Source organism: Gossypium hirsutum, chromosome D10 (assembly GCF_007990345.1).
Source record: "Gossypium hirsutum isolate 1008001.06 chromosome D10, Gossypium_hirsutum_v2.1, whole genome shotgun sequence".
Classification (NCBI taxonomy): Eukaryota; Viridiplantae; Streptophyta; class Magnoliopsida; order Malvales; family Malvaceae; genus Gossypium; species Gossypium hirsutum.
In genome coordinates, this window is record NC_053446.1 from 56,763,446 (window position 1) to 56,780,104 (window position 16,659).

Genomic DNA, 16,659 nt, shown 5'->3' on the forward strand with positions numbered 1-16,659 from the left:
AGTGAACTTAAATAAATTTAACACTCATTGACACCCAAAAATTACATCATTCCATAGCCACATAACACATGCCGTATCAGATTCAACAAGTTTTGAACTCAATGCTTACCAACTATTTGAAGCTTTTTTGTTCTAGAAAATGTCATAATATGCATCTCTGCTAAAATATATAATTCCTCAGCATAATCATATCATAGAAAAAACTCCATTAAGCATAAGAAAGGGCTGCTACAATGGAGCTCAAGCACAGAAGCATACATAAGAGATTAGAACTATTGCAAAATGATAAATTCACGTTCTAATGACTAGAGTAGAAGCAGTCAAACCAGTAAAACAGTGGTTCAGGAATTTAAGAAAACGCAGAACATAAGCCTACTCTGAGCCACTGTCTTCACCAGGGCGAGCAGCTTCTTTGACATCAACAGTGAAGCTATACTCCTGATCACAACCTAGGTAAGAATCACACATGAAATACAAAGTGTATGCCTTCTCTGTAGCTTCAGTGGGAGCAGCAAATTCAAGTTTCACCTTCGCTTTCCTCTGAAGAGACACCCTTTTGATAGCAAGCAGCTGGTTACTAATGGTGTCACCGACAACCAGCCACCACCCTTCATCTTTTGCTTTCGGGTACCTGGGAGCATCAACCGGTCCAACCTCTGTCTTCCCCTCTAGATCCCTCTCGAGGGTAACCTGCAAGGTGACATATTCCCCAGCCCTTACATTGTCACTATCAATCACCTCGTATGATAAATCGATGTTGGGGAAACGATTGCAGAACTTTGCAATGTCCAGAAGCTGCAAATCAGACATCTGTAACAGCTCACGCCTCTCGTCATCTTCCATCTCCACCAGATCAAAAATGGTCTCAATGTTCTTCCCAGGGTTCTCTTGGCATCTCTTGGCTAATTCCTTAGTGAAGTATGGGAGCTGTAGAAGCATAGAGTCTCGCTCCCACATTCCTTGTGTCACCATTTGGCTCACCTCCATTGCAAGAAGAGCAAGGCTCAACCAACCATTGCTCGAAATAACATCAACCATGGCTTGAAGTAGCCTAGTAGCAAACAAGAGCACCTCTCGCTGGTCTAGTGATAGGTTCCCACCCACATGCTGCCGAGAGAAGTGGGCCTGAAGTAGGGCATTTGCTTTGACATGTGGATCTGTGCACCTTGGATTGTCAAAGGAAAACCTCTGGTGATTAATTAATCTTCTAAGAACCTCCTCTTCCCCAGGTCGTATGGGAAGATTAGCATACTCAGAAGCTGAGGCCAGAATCTCCAGAAGACCCTTCATCTTCGTCTTGGAAGTCAAGGAAGAACTGAAACGCTCAATGGTAGTGTAACTGATGTAATAATAAGAGGCTATCATGCCAAGATTCAAAGGAGAAAGATCCATGTCATCTTCTATAGTGATACATTTACTTGCTTCCAGATCATTTAATGTGTTCTCAACGAGCTCAGAAAGGTGATCAGAGAGATGCCTGTGACTTACACCCTGGAGATTGTAGTAATTTGGATTTTGGGTGAGCCTCCTATACATGAAAGTCCAAGTAAGATAATCCACAGCATCTTGCTTGTTCTCAATAACTGTAGCAACAATTTCAGCATTGAAGTTATCATGTAGAAAATGGTGCAAATGGCTCTCAACAGGGAATGCTTCATACAAGAACTTCTTGTAATACTCTTTACGAGGGGCGTGACAGAGGATGACACATTTGCCAGAATTATCAAGTAGAGGACGACTCGCATGGCCCATCATCTGTAACAAATCTGTAACCGGGTAATCTGTGTGAGCATTTTCCCTCCCATCATAATATTGAGTCCCCATCACAACCACCAAGTGCGCTGATAATGGAACTCCCCAACATAATGCACTGCTCATAACACAAACTTGAATCCATCCAGCTTCAAACAGCTGTGAAACAACTTCTTGATCCAAACTGCTTAAACCCTCATGCAAGTAGCCAACTCCATACTCTAGAGTGGTTCTCAACGTTTCTTCACTAATTTTGTCAACAAAAGGCTTAAGTTCTTCAGCAGATCGCAAACGAAAAGCTGGCTCATCTTCATTATCCACTTTGGAGTAACTCATTAGGTCCACAGCAGTGAGTCTAACATGCTTCCTTGTAGGAACATACACAATAGCTGGCTTCCCACCTTTGGCATGTTGGACAATGGCAGTGAAAGTTGGTTTAGTCATTGCTTGCATCCTTGCTTCAAAATTGGCTATATCCACCCCTTGAATGTGTATTTCTAGAGGTACAGGACGAACTCCAGGGGGGAAATTAAAGAGGCCGTGAGAACTAGCTCCAATCCATTCTCCAAGGTCCTTAGCATTTGCAAGAGAAGTTGAGAGAGCCACAATCCGTATCATCTTTTCAACCTGACTAGCAATATATCTCATCCTAGAGACAATAACCTCTAACACAGGACCACCTTGACCACCAATCAAATGAAGCTCATCAACAATGAAAAGGCTAACCTGCTGAACAAACTTCCTCTGTTTCCAGCGACGAGAAAGGGCATCCCATTTCTCTGGAGTACTTATGATTACTTGACCTTTCTCAAGCAACTTAAGGTCCATTGCCAATTCCCCAGTTAACTCAACCACCCGCATTCCAAGACCCTTGCCAAACTTCCTCTCCCAATCATGGTATCGCTCCTTGGCAATAGCCTCAAGAGGTGCAATATATACTACTCGCAGGGTACTATCAGGTCCTTTTTGATGATTCCTTAATATAGCAAACTCAGCACAAATGGTCTTCCCACTCCCTGTTGGTGCAGCCACTAGAACATTGTCATCCGTATTATACAGAACAGTAAAGACCTGGGTTTGAACAGGATTGAAATGCTTAAAATCTTGATACAAAGCTTCATAAGATGGATTCCTCAATGCAGTCACAGGCAAAGGCTGTAAATCCAACAGCTCAGTTGGTGGAGGGTACTTCTCTGGTAGAATGAGATGCCTGAAAGAGATGGGCAACACAGTCTGAGACCCAAGCCACTTATCTGAGACAACACGAATGAAATATTGAGGTGGCAATGGTTCATAAATTGGCACTGTGAAGTTCAAAGTGTGGTCCTCATCAATATACTGTTTCTTCAGCAAAAAGTACTCATGGTGAAGAATATACTCGCCATCATTATCCTCAATAATCACCCAAAATGGCTCCACATACCCATGAACCTTATCCTCCCATTGAAAATCTGGTGTTATTGTAAGTTCAACCCTCAAGACAGTTCGTGTAATTGGTTGAACATGGGCTGCAAGGTTTAGCTTTGGGAACTGGTGAATGAACCTGTGAAGTGTCCTTCCCATTTTGGGGTAACGGATCAGTTCTCCGATCTCCTGAGATGACAGATCATAGTACCTATCCCAGGCCAAATCTTTCTTCTCCAACTTCATAAGAATTTCATTTGGGATACCATTGAATTGCCGCAAGGGTGTTTGAACATTCCACATCCTCTTGGTAACCATTTTACACAAGTTCAAAGCCTTCTCAGCCAACTGAGCCCAACCTCTTTTCAAGACAATCTCAAATAGCGCTCGGAGAAGACGTCCTGCACTCTGAGTTATGTACACCATGTCAGATGTCAATGAAAGGCCTTCAAGCTTTAACTGTGAGATATATGCTTGCAGCAAAACATTGATTTTAGCACTAGGCTCTTCCAGGCTTTCCTTGATTGGAATGGGAACACGGTCCAAAAGCTTTGCCAGCTCCATCTTCTCATCTTGTCTAACTGTCACATACCTGAATTCTTCACTGAGTGAAAACAGTCGGCAAAGTTCTATATCCCCCATGGTTGGCTTCAAATGCTCATTATACGTAGAGATTGTGCCATGAGTAATATAATAGTAGCTAGCAATGCGACCCAAATCAGTCACTTGGAAGTACCCACTTTTTCTGTCATACTTCACCAAATTATTCTTGTCTAAGATAGTTGCAGCCGAATGAATCTGCCAAAACAAGGAAATCAAAAGAAAATCAAAAGCAAATACAAATACAAACACAGGCTTTATAGTAAATCTGAAACAACAAACAGCAACATTCAAATGACAGCCTGATGTATGAAGCACAATGTTCTGCTTATTTTTTTATCTCAATAAACACATTTATTAGCCACCATTTTTTCTGGTTTGAAGAATTTGCATGTTCTGAGTATCAAGAATCGATGTATATTAGAACTAAATGCAGCAGCAACAAAAACTATCAACAAACAGGGGGCTGTAAAACTAGACACATAGCAAAATTTCTATAGAAAAACAGTCCAAAAAACAATGTTCTAAACCCTCAGACTAAGGAAAACGATGAACAGAAAAGGTAGACATTTCCAGCTAAACCTAATGTACATGCAAGAGAAGAAAAATAGTACTATAAAGCTATATTTCTCAAACTTGGGGGTTAGTGTCGGACATAGGAACACATCCAATAAGGGTGATATTCTAAATACATTTTTATGAAGAGTCATAATAACATATAGCAACATAATTAGATAGAAAATAGAGCAGAGAACTTGTTCTAAAATTAGTGATGTATTCAAAAGAAAGGTAAGCTTACCAAATCAGCCCTCCTCTCCTCCAAAGTTAAATCTCTTGAAAGAACATCAGCCGGTAAGCCATAAAGTGTGGGATTCCGCAACATGCGAATATACAAGTATGTGTATCCAATCCAATTGCAGGCTTCTCTTGCATTCTGAACGGTTCCAAGAACGATCTCTGCATTCAACTGATCAGCCAATTTAGAAATAAACTGGCTCTCAATGGGCAGTTGCTGATTCATCAATGAAAGGTAGTACTGAAGTTCACTGTGGCCAGTGATGATGATCCCTTCCCCATATGAATCATATTGAGGCCTCCCAGCACGACCCAGCATCTGCATCACATCTAGAGGGCTTAACTCAGTCCATGCTCCTTTTTCTGGGCTATAAATCTGGGTCCCTTTAATAATGACTGTATGAGCAGGCAAGTTCACACCCCAAGCAAGCGTCGCAGTTGATACCAACACTTGTACATGTCCATCTCCAAAGAGTTCTTCAACAATTTGACGATCAGTCCTTGCCAAGCCAGCATGATGGATGGCAAAACCATAAGGTAGCAGATCCTTCAAATCATTGCTTTTAACCATATCTGTGTGACTCTGGAGAATCTCACGACTAGCAGCATCCTCTTTCAAGAATCTACTAAGGGTATCATTTGCAAGTGCAGTGTCTCGTACAGCACGAGCTGTTTTAGCAGTTTCCTTCCTTGAATGAACAAAAATAAGAACTTGATGCTTCCCTGCCACCGCCATTACCTTTTCATAACAAATATCATTCATCAACTGGAACCTCTGCAGTGGCTTCTTTACTGTGATCCCAATATATTGTTGAGAGAGGGGGACAGGTCTGTAGCTATTGTCAAAATGGAACAGTCCTTTTTCAAAATTAACCCGCAAAAATAATGCTACATCTTCAAAGTTTGGAAGTGTAGCTGACAGCCCCACCAATCTGATGTGCTCTTTTGTGGTTTCAATTTGCCGAACAGTCCTGGCAACAATACTTTCAAGCACAGGCCCTCTATTATCATGAAGAAGATGGATTTCATCAATAATAAGAAGTTTCACCAGCTGTGTGTATGTGCGATCTCCAGACTTTCTGGTAATAATATCCCATTTCTCAGGAGTTGTCACGATAATCTGAGTCTCATCAATTTGTTGGCGAGTCAGTGTTTGGTCTCCACTAAGCTCCCTCACAGTCACACCATATGCCTCTAAACGATGAGAAAGATTACCAACAACTTCAGCAACTAGAGCTTTCATGGGTGCCACATAGACAATCTTGTAATTGCCATGGTTAATTGAACCATCAGCATCCATATTCAAGGCAAGTTGCTGCAATATGGTGAGCACAGCAACGTTAGTTTTCCCTGCTCCAGTGGGAGCACACAGTAGGATGTTATCTGCTGAGAAAAGCGCAGTCTCATACACTTTGCTCTGAACCCTGTTCAACTGTTGCATACCTTTGAACGCTGGTTGTGCCCAGTCTGGCATCTCAGATATCTTTACAAGCCTCTCATTCGATTCCAATGGTTTCGCCTTCAGTGCTGGCACATGAACCTCCTCATACCCCTTGCTATGATGCCTATAGGAACCCACAGGAAGATCACATTTTTTATTCGCCATCAAAAGACCACCCTGTTCGAAAGCAAGACTGTCCAGATCAAGCAACTGGCGCTGACCCTTCAGCCAACCACCCTCCGCATCTCTGTCAGCATAGCCCCTCCTCTCCCTATCCCCATCTCCACCACTCTCATCCTTCAGTCGGCGAGCCTCTTCTCTGATACTTTTCTCCAAGTTCTTCTGCCTTTCTTTTGCAGTTGCCCTTGTCGCATGCAACTGCTCAAGAATTGCAGCCAAATCTGGACCCAAGCTCATCATTTCCTCCTCAATCTTCTTCCTCTCTTCTTGGTCTTCAGCCCTAGCCAAGCGGGTGCACCAGACAACCTTCAGCCGATTCCGCAGAAGGTATTTGATGAGGCTGAACTTATCAAACTGGAGATGCACCAATAGCTTTGTCTCAACCTCCCTGTCATCACCCTCCGCAAGAATCTTAAGCACCTCTTCGGCAAGCTTTTGACACTGTTGCGGGTCAATTTGTTGATCATAAGCCTGGGAGATTTTCCTTTGAAGCCAATAAGCATCAATGTCCTGGACATTCAAATTCATCCCCTCATTAGCCTCATGCATATCATCATCATCAATTCCACCACCCATCTGCATAGCCCCGGAACCATTTTCCACACCGTCATCATCATCCTCCTCATCCTCCTGTACCATGTCAAGATCACTCTCCTCTTCCTCATCTTCATTTTCTTCAAACTCGACTGCCACACCCACATCATCATCAAGACCTTCATCCCCATTTGCTGCCGCACCCCCAGCTCCATCACCACCATCTTGATAATCCGTAATCAACTTCCCTATCGAAACAAGCTGATCAAAAACCTGACTCGGAATCGGATTCAACAACTTCTCTATCTCCTTCTTCTTATCCGGATTCTTAATCCCCTCGTTCTTAAGCACAGCCAATATCTCATCCGCTGCACCACTAACTATATTAAGTGGCTGTCCACCCAACTGCTGCTGAATCAAACTCAACATAGCCTCATAAGCGGCCCTAGTCTCCTTCGTTTTTGGCTGATAAACCCCTTCCTCTGTAACAGTCAAAACACTCTCCTCACGCAACCTACGCCTCTTACTTTGCCTGACCGGAACCGGCTCGGCAAGCGGATCACGTTCTTTCTTCTTCTTAGACTTCTTAAGCTTCTCATCTAACTCCGGTGGCCTACCTTTATAAACACGGTCACCAAATGACCTAGGGTCAATCTTTCCCCAGAGAGATTCCGGCTCTCCGGTCGGCTCATGAGTATCACGAGGCCGAGAATCAGTGGTAAGAACTAAACTCGAATTCGCCCTATACTCATACTGCTTGAAACGAGCGTGTGCCTCAGCACCGCCTCCAAGATGAGCCATTAACACAAACTCAAATCAAATCCCCGGAACCCTAGAAAAAATCAATTGAAAATGGAAATTCAGGAAACAAAACCCTAACTAGCGCTGAAGATGAAGAAATGTAAAGAGAAAGAAACACTTACAAATGGCGACGTTTCTTGAGATTTCAGTTCCCAGCGGCAAGAATTTAATTTGAGATTTTTGTCTATTTTCTTGTTTTTTTTTTTTACTGAATTTCGACAGTATTAGATGGAACCGAACCGACTGTAAAATGGTAGGGCGGCGATTTTTGAAGGGTTTGAACTGGTTTGGGCTGATTTGAATGTTTTTTCTTTGTTGTTGGGCCTACTTTTGGTTTTGGGTTTAGAGTTAGATTTGAATTTTTAAAATTTATTAAATACTTTACTTTTTAATTTAAATTAAAATTTTCAGCTTTTGAAATAAAGTGTTTTTGAGCTCATTTTTGGTTTGGAAGAAATATCCTTTCTCTCAAAAAAACAGCTTTTTTTAAATATAATTTTGTCCCAAAAATATTTTTTAAATAAAAAACTAAACTTTCAATTTTATATTAACGGTTGAAATCCCCGATATTATTTTATATTAACTATTTTTACTGGGTTAAGTTTATATATTTTCCAAAGTTACTTACATTTATCCAATCAAAATACTAACTTCAGTTTGAAAATATAATGCTTTGTTTAATTTCTGAAAACATTTTTTATTTTCATTTTCAAAAAATGTTTTTTTTTATTTTTTAAATTAAAAAATATATTTGATACATAAAAAAATTTGTAATGAAAACACATTTGCTAACCATTTTTCTCTAATAAAAATAAAATAAAATATTTTTAGATTTATCTAGACTCAAATTAAAATACACAAGTTAACATTTTAGAAAATTTATTTTAAAAAGAACATTTTTACATATTTATTAAAAACCCTTGTTCTCTATTAAAACTTTCAACCAAACACATTTTCTTTCATGTTTTCATGTTCCTTTTTTATTGTTTCTAAGAAAATGACAATACGTAATTCTTTTAAAAATCTCTAAATACATGGGAAATCAAATATATATATCTAGCTAGCCACAGAAAATATATTCCCACCGATGATATAAAATTTGGAAGGTCAAGCTTGTTGCATCCAACACCAGACATCTACAACAACCTCGACCAAAGCAAGAACAAAGCTTGCTCAAACCCCAACCCCATTTTTTTTGTGTTTTAGATATTACAATGTATATTGATAATGATAGATTGGGGTACTAAAAAATGTAAAACTGTAGATATTACTTTAATGCACATAATTTTATAACTTCACGTACAGACAAAACAACACATTATCACAAAGGATTACTGAAACTAAAACACAAGTTTTAGATTGAAAGACATGTTAATTAGACCTAATGTTTCCTGTCCATGCCGGACCGAAAAAATTATTCTACCATTCTTGAGTTTCCAGCAGGACCTATACCAGTTAAACACATCAGAACAGTCAAAAGGGTGACAAGACAGTTTCACTCTCGGGGTCGGGCAAGCCAGAGGGAACTAAGAGCCCGTAATCTTGAGAAATAATCATGTATCGCAAGCAGTGCACGAGCTGACTGACGGGTTGTCAATATCCGGTGCATTTGTTGTAGAGTTTGCTGCCGTAGGTTGTCAGCCTGGTGATATATATATGTAACTTATTATTAGAAACATTTATTTGAAACAATGAATGACTCGTAAAACTTCCATATCAGACTTTCACAGTTCATGTATTACATAGAGTCCATGAAAGAGGAACACGAAAGATCGGGTTTTGAATTGAAATATATACTAAAATTCTCCAGAGATCAGATCGAAAATAAGAAACATTTGAAAGTCTAGCAGAACACAAGTTACAAACATCATGCAAAAGAAATGAAAGAGAAAATGAATAATAAATAAGCATTACCTGACGAATAAACCCCTCAAGAGTCCCGAGCTTCCCCATGGCCATGGCCATTTGACCCATGTAGTTCGCCACATTCCCAGATGATCCAGAAGAGCCTAAAGATCCAGTCGACAATGTTTCAGCCAGAGATTGCTGCAATGCCTCCATCCCTTGGGATAATGCGTCTTCAGCCTGTTGGGAGGATTGCTGCAAGTTGCCTATCCCCACCAACTGTTGCTCGGTCAAAGGCTCCAATTGATTTACAAGAAGCTGCAAGTATAAACATTGATGTCAAGATATCCGTAAGTTATTGCAGAATTATTTTCTAAATCTAAATGGCTAAACCTAGGATGAGATTCTTTTAAATATTCCTCGGTCATTCCTCTCGGAAAGGGTACTGCCACCTTCTTAAGAAGTTTTAGCATTCTAATTAATTGTGGTAAATTTGGATGAATTACCTTTAGAAGCTCAGATGAACGGAAACCACCAAGCCATAAGAAACACCTCTCGGCAGGTGTTTTCCACATGCCTGACAACAAATGGAAAACATCAGCCTTAGCTGCATTGCTCTTCAACCTGAAAATTTCATCATAGTGAGCCATTACACCATCAACAATAATACGAAGTTCTGCATCGCTTGCATGAGAATTTACTGCCGTTCTCAGCTCATTAATTTGTCGGTTTTGCTCTTCCAACCATCGTGCATATTCTACATCAAATGCCATGGCACCTACAAAGAAAACGAAGCGAACAAGAAGAATAGAGAAACCAATAAATACGTGGAAATTTTAGCCTCACAAGCTACTTGACATGCAAATGGAAAAAATCAGGAGATCCACAAGATGGTGCTGGTTATTTGTTATGCAACAGTCAGGGAGAAATAAAAAAGACTGGCACTAGTGCAGCCTCCACGCAAAGCAGGATAATGCCAAATACATCTATATATTCCTGAGAAAAGCCTAGTGCACTGCCGTGTACTCTTCTTACTAGCATTGTTTTCCATAAAATGCATTGAATGAACTATTCCTAAGGAATAAATTCAAGTTTATGTAATCTTTAAAGAACTTATTTAGCTTTGAACCGAAGTATTGGAGAGGAGGCAGAAGCATCAAATGAATAATTGGGGTCTTTTTTACATTTAAAAAGCATTTTGACACAAAAGACAAACACACGAATGCTCTTATTAATGTGTGAAATGACAAAAGAATGCTCATGTCAAAATGTGTAGCACAAGAGTAAAGAGACAATAGAGGCTTTGCCCTAATTGATCTTTCTCAGGATACGGGCCTATTTTCTTAGCAATATGGAGAAATTTCATTGATGTAGCCAACCCCAAGTGCTACTAGAAGTCTTTGATCTTAGATCTTTAATCATTCATTCGATATGTTAGTAGGCAACGGTAATGTAGACATTTCTAGCTTGTGATCCAACTGTCTGGCGCACAACATATTATTTCAATAAAACAACAGATTTAAGCATGCCAAAAGCAGCTAAGAAGTACATTAAAATAATTTTCTACTTAGATATTATTTTAATTGACAGCATAGAGCATACCACTTATCAACTATGTTACCCGGGCTTGGGTGTAAGTGTTGGATACCGGTATGTTCAAATTTTTCTAAGTTCTTCCATGTACTTGGAGGGCTTTTGGAAGATCATATCCCCATACCAGGTCCGAATATGTTTCAGACATGGGTCCAACATAGGTACTTCAGGAACAAAGAAGAGTAAGAGCAACATAGCTTATCAGAATCAGAAGCAGCTAATAAAGCACGGTCATAGAAAATGAAAGTGGTCCTGTGACCCCCACTCTTGTGCACAAATCATTTCCGTTCAAGCAAGATAGCTAGCAATTCTGTTGCTTCAATAAACCACTCCAACAAACAAGACTCATACCACAATCACAATAGAAAAGTTAACCGAACACTAGCTTGAGAAAAATGAACCATTACCGTTTCCATCCATCGAATGGCTTTGATCTCCAGAGCTTGATATGAAGATACCCTGTATAGGAAGCCAACATTACAGTAGAACATACTTGAATGAAAGAAAGCTTAATGTACAACTGCATACACAGTTCGAGTGAAGGACCAAGTCTAACCTGCTGCCGTGCCCGCTGAAGCTCCTGCTCCAATTGTGTCAACTTTAAACGACTACTCTCTAGTTGTTGCACATATGCCTGTAGAAGAAAATCAGGTAATGTGCCTCAATATAGGAGATTAAATTTTGATATCCATGCAAAATAAAGCATGCCAGATGATCTCAAACAAGAAGCATCGGAATTTGAGTGCATAAAGTATGCAATTGTTAATGGTAAGCTTTTTGTTATTTTCTACTTGAGTGCCACAAAGAGAAATCCACCAAAATAGTCTGAAAACAGAAAAACTCGTTGAAAAAAGTATATAGCAAGGACATGCGGATGCATACACGGTAGAATATTTATTAGCATATAACAACTCGAGGAGTAGAATAAAACACTTAGATTTAGCAGCAATCAATTTTTTTCAGGAACTATAGAAAATGATAAGGCACTGTGCGATATGCAGATCTTTTCTCGAAGGTCAAATATTTAGGAGTCTATGTGGCACATGTTATCTTCAACTAGATCTGAATCCCTAGAAATTCAAGTAGATGGCTCATGTAATCCAGGAATTAGATGCCAAAGAAATCTTGAGATTGCACTCACTACAGAAATGGAAATCGTCAGAAAGGAAAGAAGATAAAACAATGAAAATAAAAAATTGAATATATTAAAGATAAAAAGGGGAAACCATACTTTCTTTCTCAATCTGCTTTTTCTTGCAGCTTCACGATTTTGAGCTAGTCTACGAAGTGTCTGTAGAACACAATATTATCAACAAAAGGTTACCAATATGAGCAAATTATTACTAGCTATTATCCACACAAATAAGATAAACTATTTGACCTTTTGATCCAAATTACTCTTTGATCTGTCACTAGAATCAGAAACCACAACAATACTAGATTTTCCTCTATCAAACTGCAAGTCATAAAAGGTCAGACTGGCAACAAGACCATTAACAACAATAAAAATATCAAAACTGAGTCCCACTACTTGAGCTTGCCATATTAGACAAACACGCTCAATCAGGACCACAATCTATGTAAGATCAATGAAGGCAAAGTAACAACGATACCATCTACAGCAATCCAGAAAAAAATTAAATTAGAGTGTAGAGATATGAAATAAAACATACCCTCTGACTTTTTTCATCAGTGTCTGCATCTGTAGAGATGTCAGTCTTTGGACTACCATCAGCCATATTGGATTCTCCCCAGTTTTCTGTATTACCACTAGGTATCGAGACTAGGTTTGTTTCTTGACCTTTTTCTAACTGCAACCTCGGAGATTCAACTTGGTTGGTGGACGGATAATTAGTAAATGAAGTTGGAGTCTGTTTCAAGCAACAAGGAGAATAAATTTATACTACCGAATGCTACAACTGAAAAACTAGCTAATTACATTATGGGAATAACTAAATCCACCTTGTCTGAAGTGCCAATAAGGTCACGATCAAAAGGAACTTCTTGCCGACTTACTTTTGCAGAATCAAACACAGCGCAGTCTGCATTGCCACATGTCATGTCAAATTCTATGAAGAATAACATGTATGGCACATTGATACAAGTAAAACAAGCTGATGATCCATAGATATTCCACTCATGAAACATAAAACAGAGGACATGTCGCATTACATATAAATGCACCATTACATATATCAGCGGGTATATCAGATCTACATTATTCTTTTGCTAAACAAAACAATTAAATGATTACTCCAAATAAGAACTTGAAGGATTAGATTACTAAATGCATACTTCCACTCAGGTTAACAGCATCCTCTAGGCAAAATCCAACAGATTGGTCGAATGTCCCAAAGTTTGAAACAGGGAATGGATGGATTGTGCTTCCCTCTGAGCAACTGAAAATCAGATACACAACTTGCAAGTAATCAGAAACTCAATGACAAGCAAGAAACTGTACAAATGCCTATTTGAGTTTATTTTATTTTATAAGCAGTTATTAGGCTCGTATTGCACAGAAACTTTTTTAAAGCACATCAGAATATTAAACCAATATCATACAATGCTATCAAACATCCAATTCATGGTAGTAGAGAGAGAGGGTCTAGATCTTTTAAACCCTAAAATCCAAGTTAAGAGATCCGTTGTTCTGGAATAACTTCATTAAAACACAAATATTATTGGAATATAGTTCTTATCCCAGAAAACACTCTTTCTCGTGGCAATCACCAAACCTGAACATCTCTAGCTACCAACGCACTAATTATCCACACTCCATTGCAACACATTACAAGAAAAAACTAACCACTTGAACATTGAAATGTATGATGTTAAGAATTTATGTTCAATTAAGACCAATAAAATACTATTGATGAATGGAAGATTTATTTTTAACAACTCCAGTGAAATTTACATCTAACAACTTTTGAATATATGATATGAAATACCGAGAAAATAAATGCAATTAAAAAAAGGAAGATGAAATATAACTGCAAAATTGATATATTTCAAGGGACAGTATTGGATTTAGCCATAAGTCATCAAATAATTTGAAACTGAAACTTGAGAAAAGTAACTAAGGAATTTACAGTATGTTGGTAACTGGTAATTGTGAGTCAAAACCCGGCATCCCTTTTGCTGCTTATTTCTCATCTTTTGCACCAGATCTCACTGTTCTACCGTCCATTCATCATAATTCCACTTCCTTAATACCCCTAAAACAAATTAAAACCGTTAGTGCAAAATGAACTGCAAGTATCACAGTCTTCCTTTAGTAAAGATGGTAATAGAACAATATGAAGAATAAAAATAACCCGAGGCACGCACAATAAAAATGAATCTTAAAACAGCTCGATACGAGTGACTGGGATAGCAAATCCATATCTACAGTTAAAAGCAAAACCATGAAGTCGCAGGCACGGAAGAGATCTCAACAATTTTGCATCAAAAATAACATTGAAATGCTCTCTGATAACCAACCAACGAACACCAAGCATACTAAAAAAGAAATTACCTAGGACTAAAAATACCTACTGGATGGGAAACATTGTCCCATGTCTAGATAAGCCTTTTTGAATCGTGTTCATATTATTCAGGTTAAGATACACAATCAAGCAACAATAAACAGAAGACAATCTCAACAGGAACATGGATGGGACAGTCCACCATTCTTTGAAAAAGTATAGTACTACTGGTTAACCAAAGAAAAGTATCCAATTTTTGGTTTTCTTTTCCTTGTTTCAACTCCGATCAGACTCTTTCAAACCAGAATTTGAGATAAATACAGGGAACCACACAAGTAAAAGGAAGAAGTACGAAAAGTTACAAGTTGCCTAAACAAGTCAACAGAAAAACGTACACTTCAACAACAGACTTCTATGCCATTTGAATAATAGTCCATAAACTCAACAGTCAAAAACACCAGAAACAAAAAATAATTACACAAACCCGACATGAAAGATCTTCACATTTTCATTTAGAAACTCACAGTCTCACAAATTCTAAGAAAGAATAGATCAAGATTGCAAAGCAAAAGTGAAAATAACCCAAACCCAAAGTTCAGAGGCTAAAATAGATTAAAGAAATGAAAATCTCAAAAGTTTTGCCCCAGCAATGCACAAGAACAAGCAACAATACTACAGAAAGCAGATCTAGATAGCACATGCTGACAGTTTACAAGCAGATATTAAAGGAAAATTTCATAAAACTTGAAGGATATTTAATATAAATTCAATTTTTTTGTAAAAACTCGGACCATTTTTGAAAGCAGACTATACCTTCCTAGATTCAGTAGCTATCAACAAAGAACCAAAAAGCCCCACTGCCCACCACCTAAATTAATGGCATGAAACCTAAATCACAGGGAAAAAATCACAAAAAGCCCTAAAAATAAGAGTTTTGAGAAAAGAAGCAAACACAAGCTTGCCAAAAGTAGTATTTTACCAACCCCAAAGATTTAGCGACCAAACTTTTAGACAAAAGAACATCTAAAGATATAAAATAAAAATAAAAAAAAGCTAAATTTTTTCTAAGCTAAAAATACCCAGAAAGCCAAAATCATTCATAAACGCAAAAAAAAAAATTGTAATATTAATAACAATAATAACCAAATTCAAAGAAACTCTAGAATGATCCAAATTGACTTACCCAACAAAAATACCACAATTTTAATATAAAAACCCATACCCATGAACAAAAATCTGTAGAAACACACAGAAAAATGAAACAAAGCAACGATTTTTTTGGAACTCCCATAATCAGTTTTTTTCAAAAAGAAAACCAACTTAGACAGTACCTACCATTTTCTTTTCAAACTCAAACAGTAAAAACCAGTAAACTTCCCATGATAATAATTGGAAATGATTATTTTAAAACGGCAGATTTTGAAAGATCAGAACCAGAAAAGCTTACCCAGTGGAAAAAAAAATTGATAATGAATGATAATGATGAAAATTGTGTTTGAAGTAAAATTATTATTGTTGTTAATATATTTGCTTGGATAATGATATTCCAATCTCTAGACGCCCTCTTGACCTGTTCTGTGAGAAATCTTTCCACTTTCCAAGAAGTAATGATATTTTAATTGCCTTTTTTTTGTTTTTTTGGTAACTTTAATGGGGTTTGACATGAAATTTTTTTTGTTTTTTAACTCTTTTTTCCACTTTGCTGTAAAACTGTGTCAGAGATACTGACACAGTAGTATCAATAAAGACAACCAATCTTTGATCAAACTGTGTCATGTAAGAAACCAGCTTTGGGTTTGAAATCTCCTACTGTTGCTACGCAACTCGTATCTTCTTCTGTTTTTCACTTCTCCACTTTTTATTTCTTGTATATAGAGGTGTCCTCAAGCAAAGCCGTGACCTAATTTTTAAAGAATACAGGTTTGTACAAGGGATCGCAAATCCCAAATAACTCCACATAGAGCGGATATTCTTTAAGTGGATGCAAGATGGTGTGAAGTAGATTTTTTTTAACTTACACACTATATTCGATTAAAAATAATTAGAAAAAAGTAAATTGAAGTGGAAATGTGCGTAGTAAGAATTATTGCATCCAACATTGATAGTAATTTTATATTAATAGTGAAGTGTAGAGCGATGGTAGATTTAAGGTTAGTTTTCTATCGTTGCAATTCAAAAATGTTTTAGAAAAGTAGATAAAAATTTAACTTAATATAGTGATAAATAAAATATAAATTTTAAATATCTTTT

The 16,659-nt window shown here is 37.9% G+C and overlaps 2 protein-coding genes across 12 annotated transcripts; both read right to left on the reverse strand.

Annotated features, from left to right (window-relative positions):
- Nucleotides 1-191: 191 nt before the first annotated feature.
- Nucleotides 192-7,786, reverse strand: LOC107915277 (DExH-box ATP-dependent RNA helicase DExH12). The gene is made up of 3 exons (XM_016844443.2): nucleotides 7,630-7,786; nucleotides 4,556-7,538; nucleotides 192-3,954 (listed from the first exon to the last, which is right to left on the reverse strand). The coding sequence occupies exons 2-3, from the start codon at nucleotides 7,505-7,507 to the stop codon at nucleotides 373-375; spliced, it is 6,534 nt and encodes a 2,177-aa protein (XP_016699932.1). The 5' UTR covers nucleotides 7,508-7,538; nucleotides 7,630-7,786; the 3' UTR covers nucleotides 192-372.
- Nucleotides 7,787-8,774: 988 nt separating this feature from the next.
- LOC107915275 (transcription factor TGA2) lies at nucleotides 8,775-16,035 on the reverse strand. Of its 11 annotated transcripts, none has more exons than XM_041103376.1 (13): nucleotides 15,857-16,025; nucleotides 14,273-14,329; nucleotides 14,035-14,160; nucleotides 13,241-13,344; nucleotides 12,908-12,987; nucleotides 12,619-12,816; nucleotides 12,327-12,401; nucleotides 12,177-12,236; nucleotides 11,502-11,579; nucleotides 11,353-11,404; nucleotides 9,859-10,130; nucleotides 9,422-9,670; nucleotides 8,775-9,149 (listed from the first exon to the last, which is right to left on the reverse strand). In XM_041103376.1, the coding sequence occupies exons 3-13, from the start codon at nucleotides 14,073-14,075 to the stop codon at nucleotides 9,003-9,005; spliced, it is 1,356 nt and encodes a 451-aa protein (XP_040959310.1). In that variant the 5' UTR covers nucleotides 14,076-14,160; nucleotides 14,273-14,329; nucleotides 15,857-16,025; the 3' UTR covers nucleotides 8,775-9,002. The 11 variants fall into 11 exon arrangements, with proteins under 11 accessions (XP_040959310.1, XP_040959308.1, XP_040959307.1 ...); XM_041103374.1 differs by lacking the exon at nucleotides 14,273-14,329 and adding an exon at nucleotides 15,223-15,297; XM_041103373.1 differs by having other exon boundaries at nucleotides 14,273-15,297.
- Between the last annotated feature and the right edge of the window lie 624 nt (nucleotides 16,036-16,659).

Excerpts from the sequence above, each read along its gene's own strand:
- LOC107915277 (XM_016844443.2), bottom strand. The coding sequence starts at position 7,507 with ATGGCTCATCTTGGAGGCGGTGCTGAGGCACACGCTCGTTTCAAGCAG. Across the intron at positions 3,955-4,555 it reads AGGAGAGGAGGGCTGATTTG|ATTCATTCGGCTGCAACTAT; the intron begins GTAAGCTTACCT and ends TTGTTTTGGCAG.
- LOC107915275 (XM_016844433.2), bottom strand. The coding sequence starts at position 14,075 with ATGCCGGGTTTTGACTCACAATTACCAGTTACCAACATACT. Across the intron at positions 12,237-12,326 it reads AGAGTAATTTGGATCAAAAG|ACACTTCGTAGACTAGCTCA; the intron begins GTCAAATAGTTT and ends TGTGTTCTACAG. Across the intron at positions 11,580-12,176 it reads AAAGCAGATTGAGAAAGAAA|GCATATGTGCAACAACTAGA; the intron begins GTATGGTTTCCC and ends TTTCTTCTACAG.